Source organism: Pteropus alecto, unplaced genomic scaffold (assembly GCF_000325575.1).
Source record: "Pteropus alecto unplaced genomic scaffold, ASM32557v1 scaffold5, whole genome shotgun sequence".
Taxonomy (NCBI): Eukaryota; Metazoa; Chordata; class Mammalia; order Chiroptera; family Pteropodidae; genus Pteropus; species Pteropus alecto.
The window spans coordinates 4,254,830-4,269,691 of NW_006441953.1; the positions used below are offsets into that span (position 1 = coordinate 4,254,830).

At 35.4% G+C, this 14,862-nt stretch overlaps 1 protein-coding gene across 1 annotated transcript in view; it reads left to right on the plus strand.

Moving 5' to 3' along the window:
* Positions 1-14,862, plus strand: part of ARHGEF38 (Rho guanine nucleotide exchange factor 38) — a 117,935-nt gene that overhangs the window by 22,913 nt on the left and 80,160 nt on the right. The window contains exon 2 of the mRNA XM_006918890.3: positions 8,923-9,110. Coding sequence (XP_006918952.1) covers positions 8,923-9,110 — 188 coding nt within the window. The remainder of the gene's footprint in view (positions 1-8,922; positions 9,111-14,862) is intronic.

A 14,862-nucleotide genomic window follows, 5' to 3' on the forward strand; every position in this document is an offset into this window, starting at 1 on the left:
TCTGTTTGCTTTTGAGATTACTCTATGGATCATTAGTTACTTAGGAGTTTTTGAAAATTCCAAAACAAATGAGCCTTTAAGTTTTATTTATGTTATTTGTTTCTAACTTAATTGTAATTAGTTGTGGCTCTTATATACCAATTCTTTGAAATTTTATGGCTTAAAATACGGTGTATTTTCATAAAGGTTACATGTATCCTTAAAAAGAATGTGAAATCTTTAATTATTGAGTACAAATCTTTCTATGCTAACTGGCCCATTGCTGAGCTATATTTACAATTCCATTATTATGGATGATTTGTCAAATTCTGCTTACAATTCTCACTTTTTGCTTTACTTGTTTTGAAAGTGTTATTCAGCACACACAAAATTTTCACTTCTTTTGGATAAACATTTTATTATATACTGTCCACTTTTATTTTTTCCTTAAACTTTGTCTGATATAAAAAGCCTCCCCACCTTTCTTTTAATTAATGTTTGCTTAGTATATCTTTTATCTCTTTACTTTCAAACTTTGTATGTGCTTATGTTTTTATCTTATAAATAACACATAGCTATTTACTTTAATTTTTAAATTCAATTTGGTAATCTGGTTATTTGATTTATTATGATTACTCATATATTTGGATGTACTATCTTATATTTGTTTCTCTCTGTTTTCTGTTTCCTCTTTTTTTTTTTAATTCCCTCTCATTACCTTTTTGCCTCTACTGCTTTTGAAAATTTACATACTATTTCTATTAACAGTTGGCCATGAAATTTTAGCAAGCATTTTTAATTTACAAACATCTAAAGTTCATTAATGCCTTTACCTTCTCTGTAACACTAAAGATGCTTAAATGTTTAAAATACTTACAAAGGACCACTATCTCTTCCAAGCTGCCTTCTCCTTCAATTTGCTTATCTCCTCTCCTACCACTTTCCCCCTGGCCCTCCCACCTCAGCCACACCAGCTTCCTTCCTGATTCTTGAACAGGACTTGCACATTACCACCTTAAAGCTTTCTATCACTGGTTCCTTTGCTGAAAACTACGTCTCCCAGCTACCTCTGTGACTTCCTCTTACCTTTCAAGTCTTTGCTTAATGTAAGAACTTCCTTGCCATCTTATTTGAGATTGCACACCTTTTGAGTACCTCCTAGTGGCTCTTACTGCTTTATTTTTCTCCATACCATTTATCACCTGTAAGTATACTAAATAACCTTTATTTATGTTCTTCTTCCCCCACTAGAATTTAAGCTCCATGAAGAAAGAGATTAGCTTTTGATGTTTTTTAAACTGTTATATATCCCCAACTCCTACAACCCTTTCAGGCTCATAGGAGGCCCTTAAAAATTATTTGTTAAACATTCAATGAATCCAGGTCCTAAACCCATATGAAAGCTGATCAGTGTCCCTGAATTATTAGCGCCTCCCCTACCTATGTTCAATCATGATGCAGAGCCTTGGCTGAGACAGATAATTCTTATTATGTCTCTCCGTTTGGAACATTAGTTTTACTAGTTCACCTTTCTGGGTGTGTTTCCTTTCCTGCTGCTGGCTTTAGGCTCTTTCTCTCATCAGGCTTCTCGATGCTTAGAGATCTTGCCCAGGTTCTGTCTCTGCCATGCCACATCCTGTCCTCTCATTACAGGCACACAAATCCCCATTCTGCCAGTCTACCAGTGTCTGCAGATGCCTCTGGAGCGTTTGGTGGTTTCAGCGTCACTTAGGTCCCTGGACTGCCCTCAGAGGATTTCTTATCTATTTTTGAAGGCTCATTCATTCATTTAAAATATTTTTTAAATGCTCTTTCCAGTGTTTTTAAATGACTCTGGGTCTCTATTAGGCATGTTGAGATTTCTTTGTCATGATTTGTGAAATATACCTGGAGTGGCATGCTTTTTTTTCACAATTTATTTCTTCTCTTCACTTTTGTCATTGCCATGGCCTTCAGAGCCACTGCCACAAATTGAACTGCCACTTGAACTGTTGCGTGGCTGCTTTGGGAAATTATTAAACTGAATTCAAGACAATAATGCATCAGACCATAAGGAGTATCTGGTTTATTGTTTATCAAATTGAAGTCTTTTTTTTTTCCAACTCTATTCTTATCTTCCAAGTGTGATTTTTCTTGCCTGTACTGAAAACCAACACATTGAACAAAGGCAATAAAAACTATATTGAAAGAAAAAGTCCAATTAACAATCTCTTCATGATTGTTTCAAAACTGAAGCTCAAGCTGTTGTGCCTAGACAATCTTGGACTAGTAGTAGTTCAGAAAGATTCATTGTGGAACTCTGAAAAGTGGAAGGAATCTTATAAGCATGTAGTTCAATACTTAAAATGGGCAGTTTACACATAGTGACTGTGGTCTTTTAGGGATTGGCATGTTGGGAATATTAGTTTCCTACTGCTACTATAACAAATAAACACAAATTTAGTGGTTTAAAATAATACAAATATATTATGTCACAGTTTCTGCAAGTCAGAAGTCCAGAGGCTTGGCTGGGTCTTTGTTTAGTGTCTCACAGGCTGAAATCAGTGTGGGTAGAATTGTGCTCCTTTTTTGGAGGTTAGAGGGGAAAATCAATTTCTTGCTATTGCAGGTTGTTGGAACTTATTTCTTTGCTGGCTGTCAGCCAAAGGCTATTCTCAGTTTCCAAAGGCTGCCCATGCTGCCCACACCCTCAGCTGCTCCTCGGCTTTCAGCCTCTTTCTCTAACTGCAAAACCCTTGTACACTTCCCCTCTGTGTTTTCTGCTTCCCCCTTCCACTTTTAAAAGCTAATGTAATTAATTAGATTGGGTCTACCTGGATAATTCAGGATCATCTTCCCATCTCTGAATTTGTAACTTTGATCACATCAGCAACATAGTTCTGAGGATTAAAACAGACATCCTTACGGGGCCATTATTCTGCCTTCCACAGTGAACAAGAACCCAGATTATAGAAATCAGAGAAAGCATATCGGTAGTGGGAAGGTAAATGAGGATGACCACAAATGTCCATATATGAGGACCACTGATATCCAGAGATTTTTTTCAAAGCCCATAAGTCTCTCCAGGCAGGAGATTAGCAAAGATCCAGGAGTCAGACAAATGGCTGAGCGGAATAGGCAGGATTGGGTGTAAGCAGAGTGGCTTTAGCCCAATGGCCACTATTAGGCTTCCAGGCACCACCCTCAAACTTATCTATGAATGGAAGAGGAAAGCCTTAGGCACCAGTCTTAATACTGCTAAAGCTATCTCTTGGACTTCACTCTGAGGATGCAAGCAGTTAGCATTTTTCAATTCAATTAAGGAACTATTTAGACTATAGGTCACCAGTAGAATATCTTTTTTAGGTGTTTTTTTTTTTCCATTTCTCCTTGGAGATTGCCTAGTCATGGTCTGAGTTCATCCCTCATTTCTATGATTTTGCTGAATGTGGCGAGAAATAATCAGTATATATTAACATTTTGATTTTTTCTACCATTTCCCTGAATTATATGACTTTGTATGCAGAAATGTAGATTTATCAAATATTTTACCATCGGATAATAATGGTCACCAACTCTCCAGACCACAAAATGACCTCTTGATATCCTTCCTCCCCTACTAGGCCATTTTTGCATTTTAGGTTGCATTACTTACAGCACTTGAATTATAGATACCCAAATTCCTGTCAGACTACTTTCCTAAAAGCAACAGAAAAAATGTGGATTACCACATACACATTTATGTATCTCATGCAAGAAATCTAGGAGTAGGGAGGCTCTTCATATCTTTCTACACTGCCATCCATGGTGTATCGGTCTAAATCCCTGTGGCTATCACTTCATGGTCCCAGCATGGCTACAGCACCTCCAGAGCTCACCTTCACATTCCAGGCAGAAAGAAGAAAGTAAGAACCATGGTGGGTAGAGGATGGAAGAAAGGGACATCCTAGCCCGGTTTTCTATTTTGCAAACTCCTGGAAACCTCTCTCAGAGATTTCTGCTTACGTTTCATTGGCCTTACGTAATTGGGCCTTAGGCTGAAAAAGAACCACAAGAAATAGGCGTTTTTTTAAAATCTATTCAGGGTTTAATTTATGAAAAACAAATGGGAGAATAGCTATCGGGTAGGCAAATAGCAGTGTCTGACAACTATACTACTATTGTAAAGAATGTGTGTGTGTGTGTGTGTGTGTGTGTGTGTGTGTGTGTGTGTGTGTGTATACATATATAATTTACAAAAAGATACTCATGTATGGATAACTTCTGTTTTGTATGTTTGTAGGTGCAGGGAAGTATTTTGGGAAGGTTATACTTGTTTGCTCTAGATGATGAAGTTCAAGAGAAAAGAGAAGGGAGCCCTATTATTTCTGTGCCCATGGAAATAACTAATATTTATGTTGTTTTAAAGGTCCTAAGGAGTTTCGACATACTACTGCCCATTTAATTCAGATTTCATGATAACACTGCAATGGTTTCATTCTTATTTTACAGATGAGGAAGTATAGGCTCTGTGAGGATAACTAACTTGTCCATCACCTTCTCACTGCTGAGAGTGGCAGGCCTGATCTTAAGCCTGACTATCCTTTTCCTAAACCACAGCAACCTCCTTATATATAAACTTCTTTATATGTAAACTACTTATATATAAACTTCCACATATGCTATGAATAAAATTTGTGGCTAGAATAGTGAGAATTCATCATCACTCTTGGAAAAATGAAATTTGAGGGTGAAAGAAATAGAGAATGGGTAACAGGAGTCAGTTACATGGCACTGCTCTCATACACAGTGGTATATTTTGGTTAAAACAATCTAAATGTGCTTTTAGATTGTGCTCAGTTTTACTTTAGTTTTGACAGTCTTTTATTATATGCTAACTTATGAAAAATATTCATTTGTAAAGCTCTATTTCTCCTTCTTTCATAAATACTTAGTTCTTTTGTTGCTTTATCTAGAAATAAAAATTTATTATAGCAGACTGCTGATTTGGGTGATATAGATTGGTAATAGTCATATATTACATATAGTTTTATATTTAAAAACATAGAATAACTAAAAGTTGAAAGTTTTAAAGGTAGAGGGGATCTTATAAAAACAAAACCTATGCCCACAATGCATTGCAGAGTTTGTTGGTTTAAGAAATTCAAACACAGAAAGTGTTTAGAGACCTGACCATAAAATGATGCAAGTTGAGTCTGTTCCTGCAATAAAACTGAATTAAAAGAACAAACAAAGATATCTTATAAGGTTGCTCAACTCTAAATTCTCTGAGATTTTTCACATCTGAAAGGAGAAGTTTCTAAAGTTGAATACCTTGACTGGCACTTTATTTCAACCACCATTGCCCCCAAATTATAAATGAACAAGTTGTAGAGCAATACTAGAAAATCTAAGCAAATTTCAATTAATAAAATTTTACGTAGTACATTATAAAATGCAGCAACTGAGAAATCTGTGAAATAAATCATAATAGTAATTGAGTCCTATATGTAGAACTGAAAGGAACCTGAGAATATATTTTGGGAATATTTCTTTTCCAAAGATCAGGGAAGAATCCTTTCTTTTTACCCCCAAATAATTGATAGATTCTTTTAATAAGGCATAAAAGGTTTATAACTTGGAAAAGCAGACATTGGGCAGAACAGTATTTCAACAGTGTCCCTTCTATTTTCAAGGTAATGTTAACTAATAATTAAGTACTATCTGCACTAGTTTGTCAGCTCTGTATTAGTGAGTTTTTTTTTTTTCTTTTATGTGAGCTACTTCATATATCCCAGGAGAAAAGAACCTCCATCGCCTCCCCTCTGCCTTTTGTCTCCCAAATCCCAACCTTTCAGAAGGAGCAGCCAAAAAGAGGCTCATGAGGGTTACACTGTGTATACAGCCTGCTTATTGCGTGTTCCCTCACCAGTGACCCGCCTTCTTCTTATATACAAAATAATTCATAGTAATGACACCTGATTGTAACTTTTCCTTTCAAATTTAGAGCGCTGAGAGGCAGGCTTCTTCTACTTGCCAATAAAAATATTATAAATTAGCAAGCATCCAAAAATGCTTATAATATAGATCAAGAGATGCAGGCTGCAGAAAACCTCATGCATTCATTCTCTCTCCTAGTATAGATTATTTCTCTGGCACTGACTTCGCCCTAGCCTTGTAAAACTGTGTGCTCTCAGATAACGTCTGTCAAATCCATCTTTTTTCCTGATGAAGGGAGGATACTAGGTGAATGGTCCAGGAGTGAATTTACCTGCCAGTCAGAATTGTCCAAAGATCAATTCAGTGTGCCTTCCAACTAACACTGGAGTTACTATCATGGCATTCTCCACAGATATTTGATTATTGAGCCACTGTCTTAACTTCTGAATTTAGTGAGCCAGCAGGGAGAGAGGAGAGCTCACTACATTTGGAGTGTCTCTTCACATTCTTGGGTCAGTCCTTTTACGTTGAACCTTTTACATTACTTCCTCTACTATAATGTCTCTCCAGTTTTCTTAGCTTTGTTTCTGGAGTCAGCCAAGAGAATACCTTCTCTTTATTTCCATTTCTATACATTGTGATGCATGCACTTTTTTTTTTCATACAGACTTTTTGTAAGTCCTTTTGTAAAGCTCTCCATTGTCAGGAAATGGTGTCAATATCAAAGATGTCTTACATATCAGTTCCTAAAATCTTCTTAGCTTTAAAAGAAATGAAATTATTTCTGCAACTACAGAGACTTAGACGAAAATTAAGTTTGTGATGACTTCAAGCTTGAAGCAAATTCATTTACACACACACCCATACACTGCCCTGCTATCTATTATTGCTCTGATTTCATCTGTAACATAGTTTGTGGCTTCAAAGTTTTTACATTGCTGTGGAAATCTCATCCTTGAAAATACTTAACTTTTTTACATTAATCTTTATATAAAACCCTGGCTACATGTGAGGCTTCCAATTCATCTCAACATCTCTTTAGCACTGTAATTTTTTAATTAAAATTTTCTGTTCACCAGTTCAAGAATTTTGAGATAACAAGATGTGCATAGTATTGAAGATGAGCAAAAAAAAAAAAGTTAAAATTTGTTTAATCCACTACTACCTCACTGCTCATAGATTCTGATTGTGAATTCAAATCACATGCAATTGTTTTCTATTTGATTAAGGTTTACACATTATCCACTGAGAATGAGGAGCAATTAGTTTTAATAATAGAAACAAATAAAATTGGAAAGTGTTCCACTTACTAATTAAAAATCTTCCCCCTCGATTTAAAAGCAAATGTGTCTAAAATACATGCCAAAAAAAAAGGAACTAGAACACTTTGTTACACCATACACAAAAATAAACTCAAAATTCATTACAGACTTAAATGTAAGACCTGAAACCATAAAAGATCTAGAAAAAAACATAGGCAATAAACTCCGACACTTACAATATTTTTTTTGGATATGCCTCTAGGGCAAAGGCAACAAAAGCAAAAATAAACAAATGGCATTATGTCAAACTAACAAGATTTTGCACCATGAGAGTAACCATCAATAAGATGAAAAGGCAACCTACTAAATGGGAGAAGATATTTGTAAATTATATACCTGATAGGGGTTAAAATCCAAAATATAAAAATTCATAAAATTCAATATCAAAAATGCAAATAATATGATTAAAAAATGGGCAGAGGACCTAAATAAACATTTCTCCAAAGAAGACATACAGATGTCCCTTAGACATACGAAAAGATGCTCAACATCATTAATCATCAGGGAAATGCAAATCAAACCACAAAAAGATATCACCTCACACCTGTAAGAATGGCTATTATTAGGGAGAAGAAAAAAAAAAAAAAGAATAAGTATTGGCAAGGATGTGAAGAAAAAGGAATTCTCGTGCACTGTTGGTGGGATTGTAAACCGGTATAGCCGCTATGGAAAACGGTATGAAGATTCCTCAAAAAGTTAAAAATAGAACTACCATATGATCCAGCAATTCCACTTCTGGGTATTCATCCAAAGAAATCCAAAACTCTAATTTGAACAGATATATGCACCCCTATGTTCATTGCAGCATTATTTACAATAGTCAAGCAGTCTTGGTGTTCCTTGATAGATGAATGAATAAAGATGATGTGGTATGTATACACACACAATAAAATATTACTCAGCCATAAAAAAAGAATGAAATCTTGCCATTTGTGACAACGTGGATGGACCTAGAGGGTATTATGCCAAGTGAAATAAATCAGGCAGAGAAAGACAAATACCAGATGATTTCGCTTATGTGTGAAATCTAAAAAAAAACAAAACAAATGAACAAACAAAACTAAACAGAAACAAACTCAGATACAGAGAACAAACTGATGAATGCTGGATAGGAGAGGGTGGGGAATGGGTGAAAAAGGTGAAGGGGATTAAGAAGTACAAATTGGCCATTATAAAGTAAGTCACAGGGACGTAATGTACACCACGGAGGATACAGTCAATAGTACTGTAATAACTGTATAGTGATAGATGGTTACTAGACTTATGGTGATCATTTTGTAAGGTATATTAATGTCTAATCACTGTTGTATGACTGAAATCAATATAATGTTTTCTGTTAACTATAATTAAAAAATAAATTTAAATAATTCGAATGTGTCCAGAAGAAGTTCAGAACTATGTTTTTATACATTTTACCTTTAGCTCAAACACTGGGTTTATTAGCCTAATATAGTAGCAATGGGATATTTTAAAGACAAGCCATGACAGTGAAAAATCTTTTAACTGATTTGTCAAAAGTAATGCATTCTCATGTCCCTCTATGCTCATAGTTTCATAGGATTCTGACTTTACAGGGAAGGCCCACACATCGTCTCCTAAGAACATACCTCGAAGATACCCTAAGCCTTTTTCTTTGCTAACAATAACCCTGCAGTGGCACTTGTAATGAAGGAACAAGACACCTCAGCAGGATGTCTCACGTGTACATATTTTCACTTAACAGAAAAGATGACTCCACAGGCCGGGTGTTCTGCAGCTGAGACCTTAACTCAGGAGGAGGAGCATCAGATGCAGAGAATGATGGCAAAGCGTTCGAAAATCATCAGGGAGCTGATACAGACCGAGAAAGACTATCTCAATGATCTAGAGCTGTGCATTAGAGAAGTGGTTCAGCCCTTGAGAAATAAACAGGTAAATGCAACTCCGAGCCCCACCCTCCCACTACTGTATCCTAAATGGGATCACCAGCTCCACAAAATCAAAGCACCCAAGTGTATCAGTGGTAGCAGGGGCCGCAGGGAGGGTGGGGTGAGGGGCCTTTTTCCATGGGTTCCTGGGTTTGGGCTGGAAGACGGTATCATCACACTCAGATTTCCTGTGTCAGCAGAGGTACTCCCAGAGTCCCTCCATTTGGCCAAGGAGACTGTGTTCTAAACTATGGCGGGGGGCGGGGGTGGAATTCCCAGTTTTTGCCACTTAAAATTTCTATTTGTTCTTTCTTGGATTCCTATGGAACTGACAAGAGGTTTTCAGCAGTTTAGGAACAAAGCACTTAATTTGATTCAAAGACGATCAAGATTTCAGAAGAGAAAAAATATGCAAGTTGTTTTCTCCTTATGTTGAGAGCTCAATTAAAGTTATCACTATTTAGCTAATTAAACTTATGACTACTGATGTTGAAGTAAAATTCAGCATAGAAATTAACCTGAATGTAAGGTAAAAATTTTCTCTTTGGTAGGGCTGGCTGCTGACAAAACTTGATGTTTATAAATTAATCATTCTCCTTCTTTTTAATCAAGGCCTTTTCAGGAAATTTCTTGTAGGGAATTAGAGTAAAAGTAAAGGATGTTTGATTCATATATTTGTGCATACACACACATGCATGTGCATGCACACTCATGCATGTGTACATATATGGGTGTTTTCATTCATTCAACACATATTTATGAAGAGATTGGCACAGCTCCCAGCACTGGGGTTACAGGTCAGTACAAAACAAAGTCCTGCCCTTGCTAGGTTTACTTTCCAGTGGGGGAAGAAAAGAATAAACAATAAATAAAAAGTAAAAAATAATAACAAACAAATAATAAATAAACAAACAATAAATAAAAATTTAAAAATATTAGATGGTGTTAAGTACAGCAGGGAAGACTAACACAAGAACGAAGGATGGAGCATGCTCACAGAGGGATGGTGTTTCCGTTTCAAATAGAGTGGCAAAGGCAGACCTTTCTAATGGGGGACATTTGAGCAGAGAACTGAAGGAGGTGAAGGGTGTTACAGGCAGAGGAGAGAATAAACAAAGACGCCCAAGGAGTGATCGTCTAATCACTAGGGTGGTAAGTGGTCCTCATTCACAATTCAAACAATATACAAAAACATAAGCTAGAAAGTAAAATGATCAGAAATTTCACTACTTAAAGATAATCACCATTCACATGGTTGGGAACATCATTTCAGACATCAAATTGGACGCTTACATACAAACACATATATTTTTACATGTATGTGATCAAAACTACACATGCTATTTTGTAGCATACGTGTTTCATTCAGCAGTCTGTTGGATGTATCTTTTCATGACTGTTAACATTTCAAAATGTTTTTCTGTTACTGCTGATGCTAAGACACATTTATGTTTTAGGTCACCTTATCTCCTTAGAATAAATTCCTAGAAGTGGAGTTGCTAGGTCAAAGAATATGCCTATTTAGGATTTTGGTAAAGATTTCCAACTAACAACCAAAAAGTCAGTACTGGTCTAATTTTCATTCCCACTAACAGTGCTTGAAAGGGCTGCATCTCTGCCTCCTCTTTAAAGCTGGGCATTGTTGATATTATAAATAATGAAGACCAGGTCCCTTTCATTCCTTCTGATGAATATCTTTTTATACAGTCATTAGCCATTTCTATTCTTTTAATTCCTAGTCATAATCATGTCTTTTGCACTTTAAAACAATTAGGGTTTATCTTTTTCTTATTGTTTTATAAAATCTCTTTTTTATTAGGAATCTTTTTCCATTCTACATGTTGCAACTTTCTTCATTTGTTTTTTGCCTTCTAATCTTGTTAAGGTTAAAAAGTTAAAACTTTGTTTAAGGTTTATTCATTCATTTTTGCCATGTTTCGGTGATCAAGTATATATAACTTTATGGATTCTGGGTTTGGCAACTTAATACATTCCCATGACTATAAAAACATTTCTAGCCGGTTGTTCCAACATCAATTATTAAATCCACCGCCCCCCCCCCCGCCCCCGACCAGTACTTACAACATTCAAAAGCAGAGTTTATATTGCTTAATGCAAGACTCTTCTCAGAAATAGTAGAATAAGTCTCTGGCCTACAAATTAGGGAAAACCAGTGTATATATCAAGGTGACCTTTGATATAAAAGTTTTGTTTTGTTTTGTTTAACACAATGCATACAGAAAAGTGGCAAAGCAAGCTAGAAATTTCTCCTTCATAGAAAGTCATTTTCAGTTTTACCCCCTCCTGACATTTTATTAAGTACCTACCATTTGTCAGGTCCAACACTTCATTAGTATTCTCACTTAATCCTCTTCATAGTTCTCGTTAGAAGGTAATTGGCAACTTCCTGAATCTGGAAATTTCCTATTCTGTAAGAGTAGGAATAACATTCAAGGTTATGATAAAAATTTGCTCTCTAGTTTGTTTCATTGTTAAATATATAACAATATTTTTGGTGTGTTTTCTTTCACTTAATATAAACTAGCTGCCGCTGTTGTAACTTCTATTTTGGCATATATTAATGGTAATCAACAAAGTGTTCATTTACAGACCCCTTAAAATATTGATTTTAGATGCACATGGCACCAGACTCTACCACTATCTACCCTCCCTTATGGTGCAGTGCTACCAGTCACTCCTATTTGAAAAATTTAGACCCTACTCCACTGTCTCCACCTTTCTCTCCCTCTCTCTCTTTCTCTCCCCCTCCTCTTCTCTGCCACTCATTCCAGGACCATACCCTACAACTGCCATTATCAATAACTCCACCCCTTAAAAATCAGTATTTCAGATTTGATGTTCTCTAACCCCCTCATCCTGTCTTTCCGCTCATCCTCACTGGTACCGTCTCCAACAATTTCTTGATGCTGGCAGGTCTTCCAAGCTTTTGACCCCACCACTACCTTTTCATTGTTCATTAAGCCCACACCTGGTTTAGTTTCCATGGGTCCTTCATTATAATCACTCCTTACAGATGAACTCAATTCCCTTTTCTCTTTCCCTACTTGCCTGAAAAAAACCTACTCTCGATGAAATTCAGTTTTCTGCCTATTTTACACCTTTACCCATGAAGCTGATTCATGATCATTTTCTGCAAGTGGGGCCCCCAGTAATGTCTCTGAAGGGAGAGGTTCACATCTTTGTCTTTCTTCTCACACCTCAAATACTCCCTCTTTTCTCCTTTCAGCTAATGACCTTTTCTATCATTCCATTGGGAAAATGAGACACAATAAGAAGATACACACACTCCTAATACTAAATCTACTAACATAACTGCATCTCTGTCCATATAATGTAGCTAATGGTTCCTGTTTTTAATTAAAGGTCACCTCTCTCCTTATGCAGTGGATTCCACCCTCTCAGGCTTACTCAAGGGTGTTATCCCTGCTAATGTTCTTTCTCTGCCCTGCATAATCAATTTTACCCTCCCTATGGGATCATTCTCATCTTCATTATCTGCTATTTAAAAACGAAAACAAAAACAAAAAGAATTGTCTATATTTTCTATTTCTTTCTCTTTCTTAGTTGAATATAAAACATTTAATATATATAAAAGCATATGGTGACTAAGACATCTTTCGAAATAAGCACCATTTTCCAAAAATCTATTCCAGTGATGACTTAATGATCAGTATTAAAAAAAAAACAAAAAACCTAAGTATATAAGAAAATGTCTTCCTTTGACATTTTTGTATCAAATAGAATCCAATTTTTGTATGAAATATAAAAATTAGCCAATTCAGTATAAAAATCTTTTTAATTTAAACCATCTCCTATGAAGGTGAGTTAAACTGGCCTCATCAGTATATAAATGCCATTGCTGAGCTGTACTCTTCTACATGCTAATTTTTGTTTATTTGTGCTTGTTTTTGCTTTTGTTGTTTTTCTTATTTTTTGCTTTCTATTTAATTCTTATAAGCAATTCTCAGAATTGGTGTTTCAGACCATGTAAAACAAAATGTTTCTGTTAGGATGGCATGTTGTTTATTTATTTGGCATGTTTAACTTTTGCTCTCAATGCTTTGAATTACAATTCTCAGAATTCTAACTCATATTTCCTTTGTTATTCTGTTAGAATGGTTTCTAGTTTGTTGGTTTTTCATACTTGGCCCTTCTCTTTGTTTGGTTATCTTCCAGTACTTTCTGTCTCCCTCATTGCGGAATTAGTTTCAGTCTGGTAGTCTATTTGTCCCCTCCACTAGTGTTGTAATAGCGATTATTTTAAGGTTTCTCAGAGTTCTCATGTCAGATCTACGTGTTCTCCCCACTTTTTAATGCTATTAACCTTTGATTAAGTAAATAAATGCACAGGACCTTGTATGACTCTTACAAACATTTATATGAGTGTTGAGGGAGATAACTGATGCCACCAGTTCATTAACTTTACCACCTTTTTAATGTTCATTAGCTCCTTCATGTATTCACTTTCCTCCTAACTGTTTAAATACCATGGTCTTTGCACACAAACCACCTGTCATCAGTTAGTGTCAAAAATTATAAATTAACACATACAGTTTTCATGTAACCATGGGAACAATCTGCAAAGCACACTTAGCTAAACCTGAGACGACATAAGTAAATATTTTACATGTATAGGTGAGGCTGAAAGAGACTTTGGGAAGTCATCTGATCCATGCCTTTTCTCTCTGCATGTCTTTTCTTTTGTTGAAAAGACTATTTTGCTCCATTGTACTGCCTCCATATTTTCTCTCTATGCACCCGATCTATGTCTTTTCACTCCCAGAAGAAACAAGTCAGTTTATGAAAATGAAAATTAGAAGAAGAAAGTTGAAAGCCAAGAAAAGCTCTGAGCTTATCTAAGTGAACCAGTGTACAAATGAATGTCTAGAGTCAGCCCTTGACTGATAACTGTTCTATCACAAACCTTAACCTTAACTTCAAGGCTCTTCTATAAACAAACCTTCACCTAACTGAGAGCAGGGTTGAACTCAGCAGTTATGTCTTCTTTAATAGCAGCATTGTGAGAAGTTTTGCAAGGAAGGTAAAAGTTTTCCACAACATTTAGTGTTGAAACATTTAGTAGGAAAACAGGTTCTAGTTATTTATTATTCAAACAGGGCAATAATAGAGATCCTACGTTTTTGGCAGTAAGTCAAAATAAATAAAAAACAGAGCAATCTAATCTAACAATGAAAAAAGGTTTTATGTGTAAGGAAAGAACCAACAGTTGATTAGAAAGAGTAATTAGAGGAATTTAAATAAACATTTTTATTTTTCTTATATTTTTCTAAGTTCTAAAATTCATATAACACAAAAATACCAAAGATCTCAACGAGACAATAGTATCTTATAGCTGTCCAATTACCTTTTCTGAGGCAAACACCAGCTTCTTTTTACCCTTCCAAGGATATTCTATTTATAAGCATGTATATGTTTGAATACACACTTGGTAGGTTTTTATTTATATAATAAGAAAATTATGTATATTTATTTTGAATTTGCTCATGTTTGGTCTGTACTTGAAATTATGCATTTTCTGAAAAAAGGGAGCAAAAATAATCTATAATTTTGTATTGGCAAGAGCTCGATGGGAATTTTTTGTTAAAATTTACATATGCTACATGACAACAATTTTATATATAAATTTCATTAGAAAAAATATAGACAAAAGAAAATAATCACTAGCTCTATCACTTAGAAATAAGCACTGTAAATATTTTGATTTATTGTCTAAG